The sequence below is a fragment of the Hesperophylax consimilis genome, chromosome 28 (assembly GCF_061612785.1).
Source record: "Hesperophylax consimilis isolate HC1 chromosome 28, BYU_Hcon_1.0, whole genome shotgun sequence".
NCBI classification, from domain to species: domain Eukaryota; kingdom Metazoa; phylum Arthropoda; class Insecta; order Trichoptera; family Limnephilidae; genus Hesperophylax; species Hesperophylax consimilis.
Window position 1 is genome coordinate 7,194,283 of NC_142863.1, and position 20,337 is coordinate 7,214,619.

General features: G+C 33.9%; 1 protein-coding gene across 1 annotated transcript in view; it reads right to left on the minus strand.

Annotated features, from left to right (window-relative positions):
• The window catches only part of LOC149410108 (phenoloxidase-activating factor 3-like), a 56,293-nt gene extending 36,284 nt beyond the window's left edge, over positions 1 to 20,009 (minus strand). The window contains exons 1-2 of the mRNA XM_089648599.1: positions 19,920 to 20,009; positions 12,735 to 12,777 (exon numbers count right to left, since the gene is read on the minus strand). Coding sequence (XP_089504725.1) covers positions 12,735 to 12,777; positions 19,920 to 19,962 — 86 coding nt within the window. The 5' untranslated portion in view covers positions 19,963 to 20,009. The remainder of the gene's footprint in view (positions 1 to 12,734; positions 12,778 to 19,919) is intronic.
• Positions 20,010 to 20,337: the final 328 nt, after the last annotated feature.

The following is a 20,337-nucleotide window of genomic DNA, read 5'->3' on the forward strand; positions in this document are numbered from 1 at the left end:
GGAGTCTTATTTTGACTACTTTTTCAATGATTTTGGATATAGTGCTCAATAGCGATATAGGCCTGTAACTATTAAGGGAAGATCTGTCACCTGATTTGAAAATAGGAATGATAGAGGCATCTTTAAGTGATTTTGGGAATAAACCGGATTGGAGGCTTAAGTTAATAACATGTTTGAGAGGGCTGGCAATAAGGGTTTTTAAATGTTTAGTGAGTTTAGTAGAGATTTTATCTATTCCTGTTGAGTGACTATTTTTTAATGTTGAGATGATTTCTGTAATTTCCAATTCTGTGGTAGGTGTGAACATAAATGGAGTATAACTGAGATGAGCCAGGGTTATTTCGTTTGCAAGGTCATGTTCCGAAACATTATTTCTAGTTAGAATATTATTGGAAAGGTTAGATCCAACTGAGGTGAAAAATTCATTGAAATGGTCTGCGATTTTTACGGAGTCATTACGTGTATTTGTTAATGATCGGCCTTCAATTTTAATCTTATTGATGGGTGTGGTCCTTTGTCTAGTGTGGGATATGTCCTTAATAATACTCCATATTTTTTCTTGTCATTTTCGGCGTTTTTGATTTGATTTTTATAGTAATCTTCTCTGGCCTGAGAGGTAATTTTTTTGCAAACATTTCTGTATTTCTTGTAAAATATGTAGGATTCATGATCGTTGGGATTTTTTTTACAGAGTGCGTGGAGTTTATCACGCTTACGTATAGAATGAAGGATATCTACAGTTATCCAAGGTTTGAGTTTAGTGTCAAAATGTTTTGTTTTGTGTGGTGTGCTGGATGTAGCGTTGGTTAGGTGGTTATGCAGTGTTTCGACAAGAGATTCGCAGGCTAAATTAGGATCATTTTGTTTGTAAAGATTTGACCAATTTTCTTGTGAGACAAGCTCAAAAAGTTTGGTATAGGATATTTCATTTTTTGGAATTTTATGCGGTTGTGGTTTATCTACTTTGTAAGAAAGAGGAGTTATGGTAGCGTAGTGGTCTGTGACAGTGCATTGGTATATAAGAGATATAGTTTTTAATTTACATTATTAAAAAACTTGATCAATACAACTTACAGACGAGCCAGATACTCTTGTGGGTGCTGTTATAATTATTATTTTCTTTTGTTTTGAATAATGTAATCATTGGCTTGAAATATTGAGTGTAATATTGTTTGATTATTATTTTCATTTGTTTTGAATAATTTAATCATTGGCTTGAAATATTTAGTGAAATATTGTAAATCATCTTGCATTGGTGATCCATACGATCCCATGAATTCTTAAATTTTATCGCGTGAATACAGTGTTATATTACAGAGAGACTACCTTAATTACCTGACTAAAAACTTTTCTATCAATGTTCTGGAAATTCATTATGTTGTTGAGTATAATTGTGAAAATTTAAATCTTGTCCGCTTAATTAACGAAACAATTGCCAAATATGTGTGTTTTGATTGGATTAATTGTAAGACACAAAACAAAAATTGGTCGATGCAATTATTAAATTCACTGTGCCCGTCATCAGTAATTCTTGGTGCACAGATATCAATAAAAAAATATGTGGCAAAGATACAAGACCGTATAATGGATCAGACTCAATGAGGATAATGGCCGTTCTACGTCATTTAAAATACTCTAAATATAGAAATAAATGGCTGTCTTAATTATTTTATTTGTCATTATTATAATATATTGTTTTTTTTTAATTAATTACTCAACGTCCTAATGAATGTTTTTCAACACTTTCTTAAAAATGTATTTTGTTCTTCAATATTATTGTATTTCTTGTTCTGTGTTCTATATTGTCTCAGCACACATTTGAAATGTGTTTTGTGCTTATATATCCTAGCATTTCTGTTTCTGTGATATCCACATTATTTTTTGAATAACTTTATGACTAAAACCTCAAATTGAAATATTTAATCATTTAAAACAATATTAGTGACTCGAATAAATATTTAAACCAGAAATAGATTCGGTCGTAGACTTGGTACACACTTAAAATGTGTTTTGTGCTAATAAATTTATTTGTGTTTCTCGTTTCTGTCATATTAGTGAAATAAAATAAAAATACTTCACAACATGTAACAAAGTTTTTCATTTTTCTGATAAACAGAGAAATGTTAACATTCAATACTGTCGTAGAAAAGCACAATCATTGTTTGAAAATGTTTTTCTTTTTAAAGTAAAGGAATTCAAATTTCAAGTAATTTGAAGCTATTTTTAAGACGGCCTCGGGACGACAGATTTTCAACTTACAAAGCGCCGTCCTGAGAAAATGTGCCGTAAGGAAAGATACCTTATAGCTCATTTTTGCAGGACCGCACTTTGTGAGTTGGAGCCTTGTAGTCCTGAGAGAATTTGTTAACATTTCTAACATTTATTTTTAAAATAATATTTTAGGCTGATGAATGGCACAATATGATCTTCCCTAGGTGCCTACCTGGGAAAGATCATATTGTCTATGGCTGCGCCTTTTTTTATTGTTTCGGCTACCTTGTCTATGAAATCAAAGGCTGTAATGACGTCATCGGTTAAATAATAGTGGACAAAATTTCTCCCTACAAAAGCTCGGAGTTATCAATCTAGTGATTGGTTTATTTATGGTTACAAACGTCAGAAATCCACCGTGGATATCTCGGCACAATAATAGGAAATAGGAACGTCAGGGCGGCCCTTTTCATAAAAAACTTGTATTTGAAACCATAACACCTAACCAAAATGAATAATGTATAAAAGGCAAAATGATCGTTTTATTAAACATATAAGTAAATATTAGATAAGAGATTTGTTGCCTAATTTTACAATCAATTATTATTAATTATATTAAGATTTTTGCGTTTCTAGCTTCCGATTGTGTTTAATAATAAGGCACTGCTGAAAACCAGCTACATTCCCGGAGAAATCCGGAATGTACAGCTGAGCAGTTGCCCTTTTGACAATATAATCATCTAAATGTATGTGTACAAACTATATGCAAACATGTAAAAAATTATTGTCAAATAAACGTTTTTATTATTATTATTATTATTATAATGTTTTTTTATGTTTGGTTGGCAACCGCCTACAAACAAACGCAAATTACGGACGAACTTCATATCGGTGTTCTGTCAAAATGGTGGGTCGGTTGGAAAATTTTCGCGTAAATTATTATTTTCGTAAAAAATATTAAATATCAAAATCGTTAATGCAAAAAGTTATTGTCATTAAGTCGAATCGGGAGGAATGCAGATCACGCCAAACTCTGGGAATTGAATAAAAATGCACTTTCTAGATGAAAAAAGTATGTAGAAATTCATTAAAAAAAGAATTAAGGCGCGGAAGAATAAATTGAGGGAGATACAGCCGATCAAAGTTTAATAAATTGCACTTCGCGATCTGATATTATCACCATATTCGGACAGTCCGCCGCCATATTTTGTCACGAAAATCAAATTAAAAACTTTTAATACTTTTGAAATTTCAGTGGTGCCATCCAAAAAATAAAAAGTGTTGCCATATAATAATATCAATGCATGGAAAATTCTGAAAATTAAATATCATTTGCCAGATTGGTAGTTTATTATTTAAAATCTTGTAAATACTTAATTTATGTATATATATAACCTAACCTAACTGTGATTTTCTATAACAAAAAAATAACAAAAAAATTCTATAACAAAACAATTTTCTATAACAAAAATAACGCCCACTCGCGTCCCCTTTAGAGTTTTATCCCAGTTTTCAAGTAGTTTGTGGGCTACGTTAGGTTTGTATAGACGGTTTGTGATTTAATACTAATACCTTTTTTCCATGTTATTTCCTGTTACACAAAATTGCCCCTTTAATAACGCCTGCTCGCGTCCCCTTTAGAGTTATATCCCAGTTTTCAAGTAGTTTGTGGGCTACGCTAGGTTTGTATAGACTGGTTTGTGATTTAATTCTAATACCTTTTTCCCATGTTCTTCTGCCTACTCTAACCCAAACTAAAAACCTAACCTATTTTGTAAAAAAATATTATTATTATATGGCAACACTTTTCTTTTTTTGGTTGGCACTACTGAAATTTCAAAAGTAAATAGTTGTTAATTTGATTTTCTTAAGTCATAATTGATAAATAAAACATGGTTTCTATGTATCGCGTACGAAGTTTCAAAACCCTATAACTCAGTTAATAGTGCCGACCCCCACCTAATTCTTTCAGATTCGGATTCCCCAGCCCTAAATTAGTCTAAATCAAGTTCAATTTCGGTTATACTCCCATAAACCGAATTTTACCCTCAGATCGCGAAGTGCAATTTTATTAAACTTTGATCGGCTGTATCTCCCTCAATTTATTCTTCCGCACCTTAATTCTTTTTTTAATGAGTTTCTACACACTTTTCTCATCTAGAAAATGCATTTTTATTCAATTCCCAGAGTTTGGCGTGATCTGCATTTCACCCGTCGAATCAAATGTTTGTTATTAAATACGGTAGTTGTAGGTAAAGAATTACCATTTTTTACATTCATATTATTAAAGATGTTGAAATTTTTTGGAAAATATCTTACAATTAAACTAGCATTTTATTACATTTCTAAACCATCAAAGACAGAGTTAATAGCCGCTTTAATATTTTTTTATGTTTCAGCAAAAAAAAGTTAGGTCACAAGTGGGATATCTAACTTTTTTCGACTTCGATAATTTACTAACCTAAAATTAATAATGTAAATTTCACATAAAATCCATTCAAATGTATGAGAGAAAACCAAATAGCACGACTCCTACCGCTAGGAAGCTCTAGTCTAGCATGTGGCCATGGGAATTTACAGGAAACGTCACAAGTTCGAGGTATTATTAATATTATAGGGTATTTGTTTATAATAATAAAATGAAAAACCACATTGAACACAACAGATATTTTTTTTAAATTTTAGTTAATGAGGGAAATAAACAGTTAAACAAATTTTATTAAATTAATTATATGTTACGTAGTTGCAATAACCATTGAATTTTCCACATGAAATTCAATTTATGTACAGAAAACATAAACGATTAAAGAAAAGCATAAAGTGGAGTTGATAGAAAAAAAAAACAAACAAAGATTAAATATAGAAGGATAAACAACACAATGAAAATGAAATCAAGTTCAATTTCGGTTATACTCCCATAAACCGAATTTTACCCTCAGATCGCGAAGTGCAATTTTATTAAACTTTGATCGGCTGTATCTCCCTCAATTTATTCTTCCGCGCCTTAATTCTTTTTTTAATGAGTTTCTACACACTTTTCTCATCTAGAAAATGCATTTTTATTCAATTCCCAGAGTTTGGCGTGATCTGCATTTCACCCGTCGAATCAAATGTTTGTTATTAAATACGGTAGTTGTAGGTAAAGAATTACCATTTTTTACATTCATATTATTAAAGATGTTGAAATTTTTTGGAAAATATCTTACAATTAAACTAGCATTTTATTACATTTCTAAACCATCAAAGACAGAGTTAATAGCCGCTTTAATATTTTTTTATGTTTCAGCAAAAAAAAGTTAGGTCACAAGTGGGATATCTAACTTTTTTCGACTTCGATAATTTACTAACCTAAAATTAATAATGTAAATTTCACATAAAATCCATTCAAATGTATGAGAGAAAACCAAATAGCACGACTCCTACCGCTAGGAAGCTCTAGTCTAGCATGTGGCCATGGGAATTTACAGGAAACGTCACAAGTTCGAGGTATTATTAATATTATAGGGTATTTGTTTATAATAATAAAATGAAAAACCACATTGAACACAACAGATATTTTTTTTAAATTTTAGTTAATGAGGGAAATAAACAGTTAAACAAATTTTATTAAATTAATTATATGTTACGTAGTTGCAATAACCATTGAATTTTCCACATGAAATTCAATTTATGTACAGAAAACATAAACGATTAAAGAAAAGCATAAAGTGGAGTTGATAGAAAAAAAAAACAAACAAAGATTAAATATAGAAGGATAAACAACACAATGAAAATGAGAAAATAAATTAAAGATCTTACCACAGATTTATGTTTTTGTAATATACATTTAGTAAATTGAGAAAAATGAAAATTATCAGCATGTGAAAAGATATTATTGTATTTTATGCACGTTCTTCTACATATAAAAAAACATTAATTATCTTACACTTAGGTTAATAATAAAAAAAAATAAAAACTTATAGGTCGCGGGTTCGAACCCGGCGTGCGCAAATAAATTTTATTTGATTAATTTGTGTTATTTCACAATTAATTAATTAAAATAATAAATAGTATATTTGCGGCACGTTCCAGAGTGGAAGATACTACCAGTATCGCCCTGGTGTAAGACCACCATTCAGAATTGAAACTTTGCTCCAAATGGCTTTAGCCGTGTTTAGTGACTAGATCTGAATAGCCAGGTACTTCCCCACCTTCCTCTTTCTCTTCCCCACTTACCTTCAGCCTCACAACATCCCCCAATTGGGGATGCCATAGTCTCACTGGCTCCAGACGGGAGCAGTTGGGACTCTTGGGAGGTATGCACTATAAAAAATAAAAAAATAATAAAAAAAAAAACCTATCAGGTTTTATTGACTTTAATTTATTTATTTGTTAAGACATACACAGTACAATAAGATAAAGTTAGATATTTTTAGTTATTACATAGTTGTAGTACCTATTACACATGTCCATAAAATATCATTACGTAATTTCGCCTGTGATTGTTATAAAAGGAAGGAAGTGTGTGGATAGATAATAATAAATGAATTGAAAACAAGAATTATAATAAGCTCACGAATTGTAATTGACTGTTAATACATAGGAGTTTTGAAAAATGATGTGAAAATATTTTTGAAATATGTCATACTTAGAAATTAAATAAGTTAGTTTTGTATGTTAGAAAGGAATCATGAAAGATGTCTAAATGTAGTAATTTTTCGTAATGGGTGTATGTTGTGATTGCGCGAGTAATAACTGAATTGTTTGCTGCATTGGTATTGTTGGCTTCAATATGAAATAGTGTAGTGTGCCTGGTACGCCTCGTTGGAACATTTAAACCAATGACGGATAGCAATTCGGGACTATCTATTTTATTATTTAGCAGATTATGTAGAAACAACAGGTCTGACAATGTGCGTCTTTTTTGTAAAGTTAACATATTATTTGTAGTTTTGTTGTATTTCTTGAGTAAATGTTTCGAAAATTTATTCTGTATACTTTCTACTAAATCTATGTATACCTTATATTGAGGATTCCATATTGTGGAAGCATACTCCAGTGGACTTCTGACCAATGAGTCTTAGCACTTTTGAAAACTTTGCATATTCTTAATAAGAAACCTAGCATTCTGTAGGATTTTGAAATAATGTATTCAATGTGCTTGTCAAAAATTAATTTGCTATCTAAGTAAACACCTAGATCTTTACACGTAGACATAGGTTGTAAAGGTTTGTTATTCAAGTTGTAGGAATGGATAGATGATTTTGTTTTTATTTCTAGTGAATGTAATCGAGTGACACTTAGATATGTTTAAGGACAATAAATTTGAAATCATTGAATAAATGAAACCATCTATGTTTTTTTTACCCTTCAAGGGTGTTCTTGGCCATCATTTAAAATTATGGAGAAATGAAAGGTAAACTTAAATATTAATTTTATTTAAATAGTCAAATTTCAAAATTAAAATGAAAAACGGAGTCAAATTCAGAATTAGAAGAGATGAGATGTTGAATGGAGGGAAGGCCATTTTGGACAAGGCTTGACAGAAGAGAGGATATTTGTGAGGTACAACCAAAAAATATGTGATCTAAAGTTCCCACTTCTAGACCAAAGGATGTACAATCTGGGGAGTCAAGGATGTGAATTTTAAAAAGGTGGAAAGGAACGGAAGAATGTCCGATCCTCATTCGAATAGATTACTAATAGATTGGACAAACATGGGGGGAAGGCCAAGGCCTAGAAGTTTATTTTTCAGGATTGCAATGGAAACATTGTCATAGGTGCCATCTATATCTATAAAGATGGCAAGACAAACTTCCCGTTTAGAAATTGACATTTCATTGCTGATGATGGCAAGGTTATCTTGAGAGGATTTTTTTTTCATATTGAGATGGAGAGAGAATCTGTTTACTCTCGACAAAAAATTCTAAGCGGTTTTTAATTAATTTTTCAAGAAGTTTACTGAGGGTGGATGAAAGAGCGTATTTGTAGTTGGATCAAGAATTTGGTGTTTTATTTTTTTTTTTTAAATTGGGATAATTATTTGAGAACTCCAGTCATCAGGCATTATGCCAATCTGGAGGGTTTTAATTAAGATGCTTAAAAAGAGGTTCAGAACATTGTAATTACTGTTTTTGATTATGCTGTAAGGTATACCATCTCTGCCTGGAGATAAGTCCTTGACTGTTGATAAACATTTTTTTGCTCAATTAAGGTGAATGGAGAGTCTAGCCAATGCTTGCACATAGGAGTATTATAGATGGGCGTTATTTCAACCAAGTTAGGTACAGAAGGGAGGACAATTTTGTGCAAGAATTCATATACCTATCCATTTAGAATGAGACGCTCGAGGAGATGGTGAACTGAAGGAGGATCGAAATCTTCGGATCATAGACCAAACTTCCGAAATTGGAGTGTTCGGAGATACTGAACTGCAGAAGTTGTACCACCCGGATCTATTTTTTGACCTCAATACCTTTTTGGCATTGGATTCGGCGTTTTGTATGTAAGTTAGTTCTCCATAGTCATTGTAACGATAGGAAAGAGATTTAGCTTTCCGAATTCTTACTTCTTTGGAATATTCCTCATCCCACCAGGGACTTGGAGAAAGTTCATTAAAAGATTTAGTTTTAGGGGGAGCATTTGATTTATTTATTGCAGTTATGAGCATTCATCTTAGTAGGAGATCCGTCATTCAAAAGGAAAAGGTAGGATTCATATAGGAAATCCATCACACTTTGACCATCTCGGTCGGAGAAAGCAGAACCCCAGACGGAATGGGAATTAAAATCGCCTGATATAAAGAAAGTAGGGCTTAGTTGACTTTCGATTTGCAAGCAAATTTGTTTATTGAAGTGGACTGTTGGGGGAAGATAGACTGAAATAAAGGATGTGTCCTTTATTTTAGCTGTAACCATTTGGAAGTCAGCATTGAGGGGTTTGATATTATTTATTGGGAAAAAGGTTATGGATTTTTTAATAAAAAGGGCAGCACCGTCGCCCGTACCTTCCGAGCGATCATCGCGGAGACAGGAATACCCTCCCGCATTAAAGTGGGTGGATGGAGTAAACTACGTCTCCGAGATAGCAGCCAAAGAAATAAGGTTTGAATTTAATTGGTTAAGGAGATCAGATTTGTTAGAAATAGCACTTCGGCTATTCCACTGAAGTATTTTGACATCCTGAAGAGCCATACTGAATAAATGATTTTAATGTGAAAATAATAGAAGCAAAGTTGGACAATAGATTAGTTTGGGAAGAAATCAGGTCAATTAGAAGCATAATAAGAGTTTAGATAAATGAATAATTGTCTTGGGAAAGTTTTTCAGAAGGTTTTAGAGAGTTCGTTAAGGACGGATTATAATTGTCTGCACACCCATTTGTGGCATTTGAAAGAGATGAACCATTGGGATTTAAGAGCAGTGAGATGTGTTGTTGCTGATCGTATCCAGGAGCCGGTTTAGAGATAGGGTTTTGTATGTGAATTTAGTTGAAGTTTTTGTAGAGGAGGGAAGAGGGTTGGATGAGAAGTTGCTGGATAAAGCCTCAGCAAATGATTTTTTGACAGGCGGGAATAGTTTAGAAGCCTGCAGAAAAGACAAGTTCTGTAAAGCCACAGAAATTTTAATATTTTTTGGCGAGATTGTTCTGGGGAAAGAAGAGTTGATAGCTGTATGTGAGCTTGAGCAGTTAAAACATTTAGGTTAGAAGGAAGAAGGAATTTAGTCAGCTGCGTGGTTTTCTCCATATTTAAAACATCTGGGTTGAGATCTGCATGCAGCTTTGGTATGACCAAAACGGCAGCAATTGAAGCATTGAGTGGTGGGATAAGTATACTGTAACGTGTCGTGTTCTATCACACGTAAAATTAACCGTAAATCAAATCTATAACAAAAATACGACAGTAAAGAGCTCAGTCAATTGGTTTTGAATATATCACGGGAAAAGTGGAATGAAGGAAACAGCCTACCTTGAATTCCCATGAATCCGGGTAATAGGGCTCTCGATGAACTCGCACTGTTCGGGTGAAATTTCCTCCACAACGAGAAAAACGAGAGAATTTTGATATTTGGCACAAAGCATGTGAATAATACAACTAGGATACTAAGATTGCAACTTCTTGCTATACGACACGAATTCGACTGTTGACTTGCGACAATTTACAATGCAAAAATATCTTCTTATTTTCTCCAATGTGGGTAAGGCTGTTTTTAGGGAAGGAGATGGATAGTATATGATAGGAAAAATGGTAGGTATTATCCAAAAAACTGTTTAAATACTAAACATATATACATTTCAACTGGAAATCAGTTGAAGAATAAATATATATGGGAGGGAATAGATTGTCCTTCAAAGGTGATAACGACAGATTGGGAGGGCTTCCAGAAAAATATATCCTCAGAAGAGTCCTTTTAATTTAGCCTCCTGGCTTTTATGTGTTTAGGGGTTGAAAGTGAAGACAGAATTATTGCGATGGACAGATCAGTTAAGATACCTCTGACCAGGCCCATGCGAGTGACATTGAAAGTAGGGAACTTGAACTTCTAATTACGAGTACATAGATGAAATGAAGATGTATTTGATGAAAATGTTGGCAGCTGACCCTGAGAGGAATTCGACGGAGATTCGAAAGCGACCCTCGTCTTTTACACCTCCAGGCTTGATTGAAAGGTTCTTGCTGTTTGATATAAATTTACCAAATTCAAGAGGGTGTATAGTTTTTCCTTGCTTAGTTTTTTGGGCGTATACTATGAGCCTGCCACGGGAATGGGGAGAATAAAATTTTGTTGGAGGATGTTGCGAAAGTGCTGGTGGGGACTGTGAAGTCGAATGCGAGTCAAGTTTTTTGGGGAAGAGGGAGTAAATTTCCTTTTTTGTTAGAAGTCAAAATAACAGAATCAATGTTTAATTTCTAAATTTTTCCCTGTCTGGGGGGTCCGGAGGGGGTTCTGGCGGTATGTAGGGGGTCCAGGAGGGAAATTCCCTCCATTATTTACAACAGTAAACAACTACAACTATAAATAGTATGGAAAATGGCATAAGTAAAAAAATTTCATAAATATCTGGAAATCAGCAGCGAAAAGTGACTCCTGGAAGATCAGGAGGGAGAAGAAACCTCAAGGCACAACACAATACACTTTTTTGCCAGAAAACAAAAAAGAATGGTATAAAATTATTTTTCGATAGAGCAAAACAAAACAACCAAATGTTATTATTGTCATTGAGTCTCCCATCTGCAAAGTTATCATACTTGAAACAAACCCTTATTTTATTGAAGGAAATCGTTGGGTCTTTGGGTATTATTATTATTAGCAATGTTTATTCTGGATACATTATGTTGTAGGATTTTTAAATAAAGTAAATAACTTAACACAGAATTTAAAAAAAATAACAAACTTAAAAATAGACAAACAAGTACAGACAAATAAGTACATATGGTTAAAAATATTACAAACAGTGGTGATTAATTTTTTTTTTTTTTAATAAATTAAATTATCCTGAAATAGTTAATTATTGCATTTTTGTATATTGGAAAACTTTTATAAAGTGACTCGTTTATTTTTAGGTAAAAAAACTTTTATAAATAAATTTAAAAATTCCTATCATGCTTAGAAGGCCATTTGTTGTTTTCTTTTATTTTAATAATTTTAACACAGAATTTAATATCATAAAACTAATTATAATCAATAACGGTTATGGTACGAAATTATTACAAATTTTAAAGTTAAGGAACACCTAAGGAGTTTAAAAAATAATTATTATTCTGAATTTGCCAACCACAAATCAACTTTTGGTATAAATAAAGAGTTAAAAATTTAAATAAAAATGTTATGTATTTAATATTATTTTTACCAAATATTACAAAAATCCATCTTTTAAATTTGTTTTCGCATTGTTACATATACTGATAGTAATATTTTTTTATAAGTTAATTTTTCATTGTGTTAATGCATAAAAGTTTTTGACATATACGTCAACGTACGCAATATACGTAAATGCGTTAATGACCTATTTTACGATGCTTAAATTTATCTTATATAACCTTTTTATAATGATACCTAACACAGTTTATTGTAATATTTTGGTCTCTTGTCTGTAGAAAAATAAGCATCTTTGTGTATTCTTGTTTGATTATTTTTAAATTATTTAATTTTCACTATAAGTTTGTCCTTACGAAGAAACTATTATTTTTTAAACATGTTTTTCCTTTTTGATGAAATAGTGGCGTTACAAAGCTATTATATAAAAAAAAATAATTAACACTACAAAGTGATTTTAGATATGTTAGAAAAAAAAATCAAAAAAAATAAAAAATAAAAATATATATAATATAATATATATCCTCAAAGGTAAGAACATTGTTTTCCAGAGGGTGAGGGCTTAAGTTGTTTTTATAGGCTTTTTGTTGATTTTTAAACGGTCGGCCATGGTGGTCGTTATAGGAATAATTTAGGGGAACTATTCACACACATGTTGTCAGTATATAGATTGGTTTCGTAGCAAGCAGATGATCGAGTGAAAATTATAAATGACATAATATTTACCCCCGTAATGCACCTCCATCCACCAGGATCACATGTACCAATCCTGTAAACATCAAAAGTATATTTTATTTATTTAAGTAATAATATATTACAATTCGGGAAAGATAGTTAAAAGGAAATCATTTTTAAGTGAAAAATTGAGTTGAGTTAAAAATAACAAAAGATTATTAAAAACCCAATATAAGTAATTTGAGAAAATTATAAAGGGAGATTAGGTTAAAATGTAGAATGTATAGGTATTATGGTTGAAATTCAATACTGTGGAACCTCTCAGAGCACTTCGCACATTGAGAAGCATCAACCTGATAAGGAGGTGGCTCTACGTTCAGAGAATTTATTCAATGATAATACTGTGTCACATTTTCACCAAATTTTGAAACGTCGGCAAAAAAAAGCCTCAAAAAGCCCCCCGCCCCTGAAGTGGCCCGAGTCTCCGGTCCTGGCACTCTCAGACGAAGAAAAAGCGAACTTATTTTTATAGCGAACTTATTTCGGATTCGAAAAAATATTTGCGACAACAGACGGGATGGAAACAAACAACCTGATGGCAGAAACGGTGGAAGAACTGAACCAACAAACGCAGACCGATACGGATGACATAAAATTTTGCACCCCGAGAGACACCTTACCGCAGAGAGCAATAATATGTATTGTAAAAATATTTAACGCCTGCCTACTACGCGACCACTTCCCTACATTATGGAAAAATGCGTCAGTTCTACCGTTCCACAAGCCAAACAAACATCGATCGAATCCGTCAAATTATTGCCCTATCTGCTTATTACCAACACTGAGCAAAGTCCTAGAGCAAGTCATCCTGAATAGGTACTAGAGTGGAGTGAAATCTTTTTTTTCACTGGACGGTAATGTAAAAGTCAAAATTTGGTGCCTTTTAGGTTTAATTTAAGCCATGTAAAATATTATACCATTTGGTTTAGGGTAACTGCCTCCGCAACGGCATCGAATTTATGAAAATAATCGGTTTTACACTCTAATTTGAAGTAATGTTTATGTACGATATTTTTGAATAAACATACCTACCTATTTTTATCAAGAAAGTTTACTTGATATAATATAGATTTGACACAAAATAAAAAGAAGTTCGAATTTGTGTTTTATAATTTAAATAAGGGGAGAGAGGAAGCGCGGGAGGTGATACTGAGCTTGCTTGCACTTGTCGCGTCTCGAGTCGCGCGTCGTCAGTGCTCTATCGTTCGTGGCTCGGATCAGTCGCACGCTCGTTTATCGTTAAAAATACGTTCGATAATCTTTCGTTGCAACCATGCAAAGAACTCGGAGTGTATTCAAATGTCCTCTATTTGGTGATGTTTGTGAGATGAAAGAAAACGTTCTACCTACTTATGAAGATGTAGTGAAATACTATGAGTGGACGAGACATCAACTGAAATTGCAATTAGAAACTGCAAAAGAACCAATTTTTGGCGAGATAGCAGACATAGTAACGTCGAGAATTGAAAATATATGGCAAACGGCATCTATTCCTACAGTGACGCGAACAAGGATCATTCAAATGTTGAAAGCATATCATCTAAAGTGCAAAAATCTACTCAAATCTATCAAGAGGCTCTCCCCGGACGAGTTAAATAGTTTTCAGCAAAGAAGTAAGATACTTTTTGATATTTCAGCATGCAAGTGCAAAGAATTGAATGTATCTGTCCTAAGGATAAAAAGGTTCCTAAACGAGAGCAAACTTTTTTGACCGATCAAAGAACGTCTCGGATAATGGTAATCAGCGGAATCGACGTAACTGCTACAAAGAACATGCAAAAAACTCTAAAAAGGAACCATGAACGAGAGAATCGCCGAAACACATCCTTAAGCACTTCAACGTTAGCTGATTTAAATGCTAGTATTTCTTCAGCGACATCATCAGAGACAGAAAAATCTGATTGCTTCATGATCAAAGGCGTTATTAAAAAGAAAATAAAAAAATCGACGCTTAATTTTCCTACGTTATCGAAGACATGTGATAGGTATGGAGTGTCTGACAGAGCAGCAGCAACAATAGCAACATCTGTTTTGTTCGACATTGGGTCTGATGTTGAGGTCATTGATCGGCACAAGTTACGAAGAGAGAGAACTAAAACTAGAGAAAAAATAACGGAAAATGCAACAATTATAGAGCTCTTGGCCTTATACTTTAACGGGAAAAAAGACAAAACTTTGAATATTGTTAAAAAGGGTGGTAAATGCTACAGGACTATGGTTGTGGAGGAACATATCTCACTAATTCAAGAGCCGGGATCCATTTACATGGGATACGTGGTACCTGATGTTGGGACAGCAAAAGGAATAGAAACCGCGATAACAGGGTTTCTGTTACATAAAGAAGTTTCCCAAGATAGAAGTATGGCAATTGGTTGCGATGGTACGAATGTAAATACTGGAAAGTATGCTGGAATTATAAGACTGCTTGAGAAAAAGCTACAAAAACCACTTCAGTGGATAATTTGTTTGCTTCACATGAACTGCCTTTGAGACATTTGTTTCTTCATCTCGATGGGTGTACTTCGGGACCTAAATCTTATATTGGTCCACTGGGAAAATCACTGGAAACCTGTGAAAAGCTGCCTGTTAAAAAATTTTAACGCATCGAAGGTCAAATGCTACCAGAAAAGGCCAAAGATCTGAGTTCAGACCAACAGTACTTGCATAAAATTGTCTCGGCGGTAATTTCAGGTGAATTTCCAGAAGACCTAGGCAATAAATCTCCAGGAAAACTATCACATGCCCGTTGGATCACGCGTGCTAACCGAATACTACGTTTGTATGTATCTACTGAAGAACCATCTGAAAATTTGAAAACTCTGGCTACTTTTGTGGTCAAAGTTTACGCACCGTCTTGGTTTTCAATAAAAAATAAACCATCATGCAAAGATGGCACGCGTCATCTGTTCAATATCGTTAAGGCCTCCAGATACCTGCCAGAAACTCTAAAAGATCCTGTTATCCAAAGAAACGGCTACTTTGCGCATCCTGAAGGGATTCTAATTGCGATGATAACAGATGATAAAAAACATGTTAGAGAGCTGGCAGCCCGCCGCATACTAAAGGCACGCAGTACTGCTCAACCTCCAACACCTAGAATGTTTCAAGTGCCATTGATAGATTTCAATGCTTCTACATATATTGATTTAATAAATTGGCAGGAAAACTTAACCGAACCACTGATTTTGAAAAACTTATCGGACCAGGAAATTCAAAATATCGTGGAATCTGGAGGAGAAAACGAACTATTGTTTATAAGGCTTCCCTGCCATACTCAAGCTGTTGAAAGAGCTGTAAAGAATACGACAGAAGCTTCCATTTCTCAGTGCACAAGAAAGTCGCGACTAGGTGCCATAAATGCCAAGCTGGAATCGCGGAACATAATGCCTAAATTTGAAACTAAAAAGGATTTTAAACCTCAATAATAAACGTATAATTTTTCAAGTTTGTTTCAAATTTCAAGAGTTGTAAAGACTACGACAGAAGCTTCCATTTCTCAGTGTACAAGAAAGTCGCGGCTAGGTGATGCCAGGCTGGAATCGCGGAACAAAATACCTAAATTTTAAACTAAAAAAGGATTTTAAACCTAAATAATAAATGTATAATTATGTTGCAATTTTTTTTTTAGAGCGATGCCTTAATAAACATTTTAATATATATTGTTTATCATTTAACACCTACTTACCACTAAATTAATCATAATGTATCGCCTTATAAACTTTTAACTTTTTTACCCTAATTTTCAATTTTTGGGGTCACTGCGGAGGCAGAAGATCTTAATTAAATGAAATGAAAAATTCCACGTATTTTTATTTTAACATAAGGCACAAATCCCCCCCTCTTAGAACTCTGAATCATAAATTTTTTTTTTTCATACATCCGTGCTCCAGGCTAATAGGTACCTACCTAACCACAAGCAAAATAAGACAAAATAAAATAAACAAATTAGCAAAATAAGAATAAGTTAATGATGAATGTAAGTAAGTCTAAAGTAATGGTGTTTGAAAGAGAAAGTACGAAAACAGTGTGCAATATAGCTGTGAATGAGGAATACTTGGAGCAGGTGGATGAATTTGTGTATTTAGGAAGCATGTTTACGAGAGATGGGAAGGCTGACAGAGATATTGAAAGAAGAGTAAATGCAGGTAACTCCATTAATGGAGGACTGAACGCAGTTGACTCTAACAAAAAAATTGTCCAAAGAAGCGAAGTTAGCAGTCCACAATGGAGTGCTGGTACCTACCCTGATGTATGGAAGTGAGGCATGGAACTGGCAAAGAAAGGATGAAAGTAGATTGAATGCTGTTGAAATGAGATCCCTGAGGCGTATGTGTGGTAAAACCATGTATGATCGTGTGAGGAATGTGGATATCCGCAAAGAGTGCAAGGCTGATGTAAGCGTAATGAGTAAGATCAAGAAAGGGACGCTTAGATGGTTTGGGCATGTAGAGCGAATGAGCGAAGAAAGGAGTGTAAGGAGAATATACGATGCAAATGTGAATGGTAGCAGAAGTCGGGGACGCCCGAGGAAGACATGGCACGACCAAGTGAATCAGATACTTGAGTCGGGCCATGTCAAGAGTCAGAACAATAGAAGAGTATGTATGAGACGATGTATGAATGTGAATGAGGCAAGGAGTGTGTGCCAAGACCGAGTTGTTTGGCGGTCCGTCCTCTCTGCCTACCCCTGCGGGGAAACGGCGGGATGGTTAGTTAGTTAGTTAGTTAGCAAAATAATTTCGGAAAAAACATTCTCAGGTCCTCCAACTTCACAAGTCAGAGAATTTAATAATAAACGTTACACCGTAATGGCGCCATTGGCTCTCGAAAAAGCCTTTGACACGGTATGGATGGAAGGACTCATCTACAAAATGTACATAAACAACACGCCAATTTACTTCATCAGAATTGCGCAATCGTACTTAGAAAACCGAACCTTCAGTCAAAGTGGGCGATGCAACATCTACAAGTAGAAAAATATCTAAACACACTTTTTCATCCCACGATATACCTCCACTAAATGAGAATTGCAACAAGGGAATATATGCGGACGACGCGGCAGTATATGATATCTCAAGCGCGTCCGACATGGCAGTAAAGTACGTGCAACAAGACCTCGACACGCTCACTAAATACTACAAAAATGGCTGCTAAAATTAAATGGGGCAAAAACTGAAGCAATAACCTTCACGCGAAAACGCAAAGAAACAACTCCGCTAGCAAAAATTCTCATGGTTGGAAAACAACTAGATCGGAAATCCAAAGTTAAGTACCTGGAACTCACGATGGACTCACGACTAAATTTTAAAGCTCACATCGACATAGCGAAAGCAAAGACTTAGAAAGAAATAGGATCGATATGCCCAATATTCTACAGAAAGAGTTCGCTAGCAAAGAGAAAGAAAATTCATCTGTACCTCAGCCTAATTCGCCCAGCGCTTACGCACGCCTTACCGGTATGGAGTAACATACCTCACACAATATATAACAAACATCAAGTAACACAAAACAAATGCATAACAACACACTGCGATACACAAACCTCAAAAAGCTACACGAACGAGAAGATATACCCACACAGGAGCACGCATACCAACTTACATCACGACTTTACAACACTCTAAATCCGGATAATCCGTTAATTAAAGCACTGGGTAATTATAACTCAACAACAGATAGCACTTTCAACTACAAACATAAGATGCCCAAACACCTCATCACGAAGTTCCATGAGAATGATGACAGCGACAACGAAGAAGAAGATCATTAATAATGTATCCTATTCATGTCATATACTGTTTTTCTCCCAAATGTTTTTCTCCCTGCAGTTAGATAGACAGATATGCAGCCCAAAGATTAAAAAAATAAATATTTACATTCAGTAAATCATAATGGCAAAATAGAGTAAAAAGTTCAGAACATAATTTTTTTCTTTTCCCTGTCATTTGTATTAGGTTTTTTTATTAAGTTAAGAAGTTTCCTCATGAAACATATTAATGTAACGTAAAATCAGTATTGTAAATACAACCATCAGAAGGTAATAGTAATAAGGCCAAATGAGCCGCAGTTTTATTACGCAGCCTTATTACACAGGAGGATGTGGAGGAATTCCCAAAAAATAAGGATCCCAATCCCAACATAACACAAAGAGACACGTATGTAGTATATAGCATCGGTTGGCTGCTGGTAATGCTGAAGCTGAAGAATATGATGCTCCGAAACAAACATGCAATTTTAGTAGAATTTTTAGGTAAAAAATAATTCCTAAAGGAAATACAAGGCCTCTATGTCTGTAATAGCCAGATAACATTTTAAACATCTATTTGAGATAAACAACTGTGAGGCGCTATTTGTATAAATAACAGCAACTTTAAATTCATTCAATTTAAATGATTCTAAAGAATCGAGAACATGAAAAAAATATATATAGGATATATAAAATGCCCTGATGATGGATAGGTACTATAATTCTGTCAGAAAAGTTGGGTAAAGGGGGCAAGCGCAAGACAATATAATACTCCCAAAATAAATCACTACAACGCTGTGAAAATCTCAAATCTTACCTGAAGCTTAGATTGTTTGTGCATAAAGAACGGTTGAAGAAATGAATGTAACGAGATAACATTACGTGGAAGTGAATTATAGAAGAAGTTAGGGACGCTCGAGGAAGACATGCGAATTGAATACTTAAAAAACAACAGCAATAATACTATGGACACCTTCAAACTACACACAGTTTATTTACAACCTCAAAACGTGACTCCAAACCCTTAATAACCCCGAACAGTGCCGGGTTCACTTCACCTATTCTAAATACATAAAGAAGAGTAACTATGGGTTTGTTTTTCATACGAGATTGATGAAACTTTGCCGAGTTGACCTTCAAAATAAGAGGAATGTCACTGTTTATAAGTTGTAAACTATTAGACAAATTACTAGTGTTGCGCTGTTATCGTGAAAATTAATCTGAAGGGTGATGTGTTATGTATTATCGGTGTAATGAATATAATATTCTTATAGCTGTACATATATTAATATTATATGAAACTTTGCGGTATCAATAATGATATCCGTCAATTTTATTTAGAAACGTGAAGAATTATTACAGATAGATCATTAAATTATGATAGTTGGTTTCAAAAAACTAATAATTTACAGGTAACACAATCAACTCACCCAGAAACAATAGACAAGAGCTTGCAAAGGGCTGGAACAACATTTTGACCCAGCACAAGAAAGTATTGAAAAGCGTCGACGTGTTTTCGCACAACAACGTAAGTTAATAATTATTCTGATAAATGTCTTTATCAAACACTGACGTGGGGTAAATGCGGGAGAAACACCACAGGGGGAGAGATGCCACAGTCGTAATAATTTTTGATGTGGCGGAGATATTAGCGATTATATTTACTTTGAATGTAGTTTATTTTTAAAATACGTAGATCAAGTTGTGGTTTGAGATGGTATTTCATAAGATTTGTTATTATATATAACTTTCTAAAATGTGTTCTATTGTAATGATATAGAACTGTCAATCTGGGATACAATTAATTGTGACAAAGATATTCCAACTAAATACTTGAGAATGCGAAAC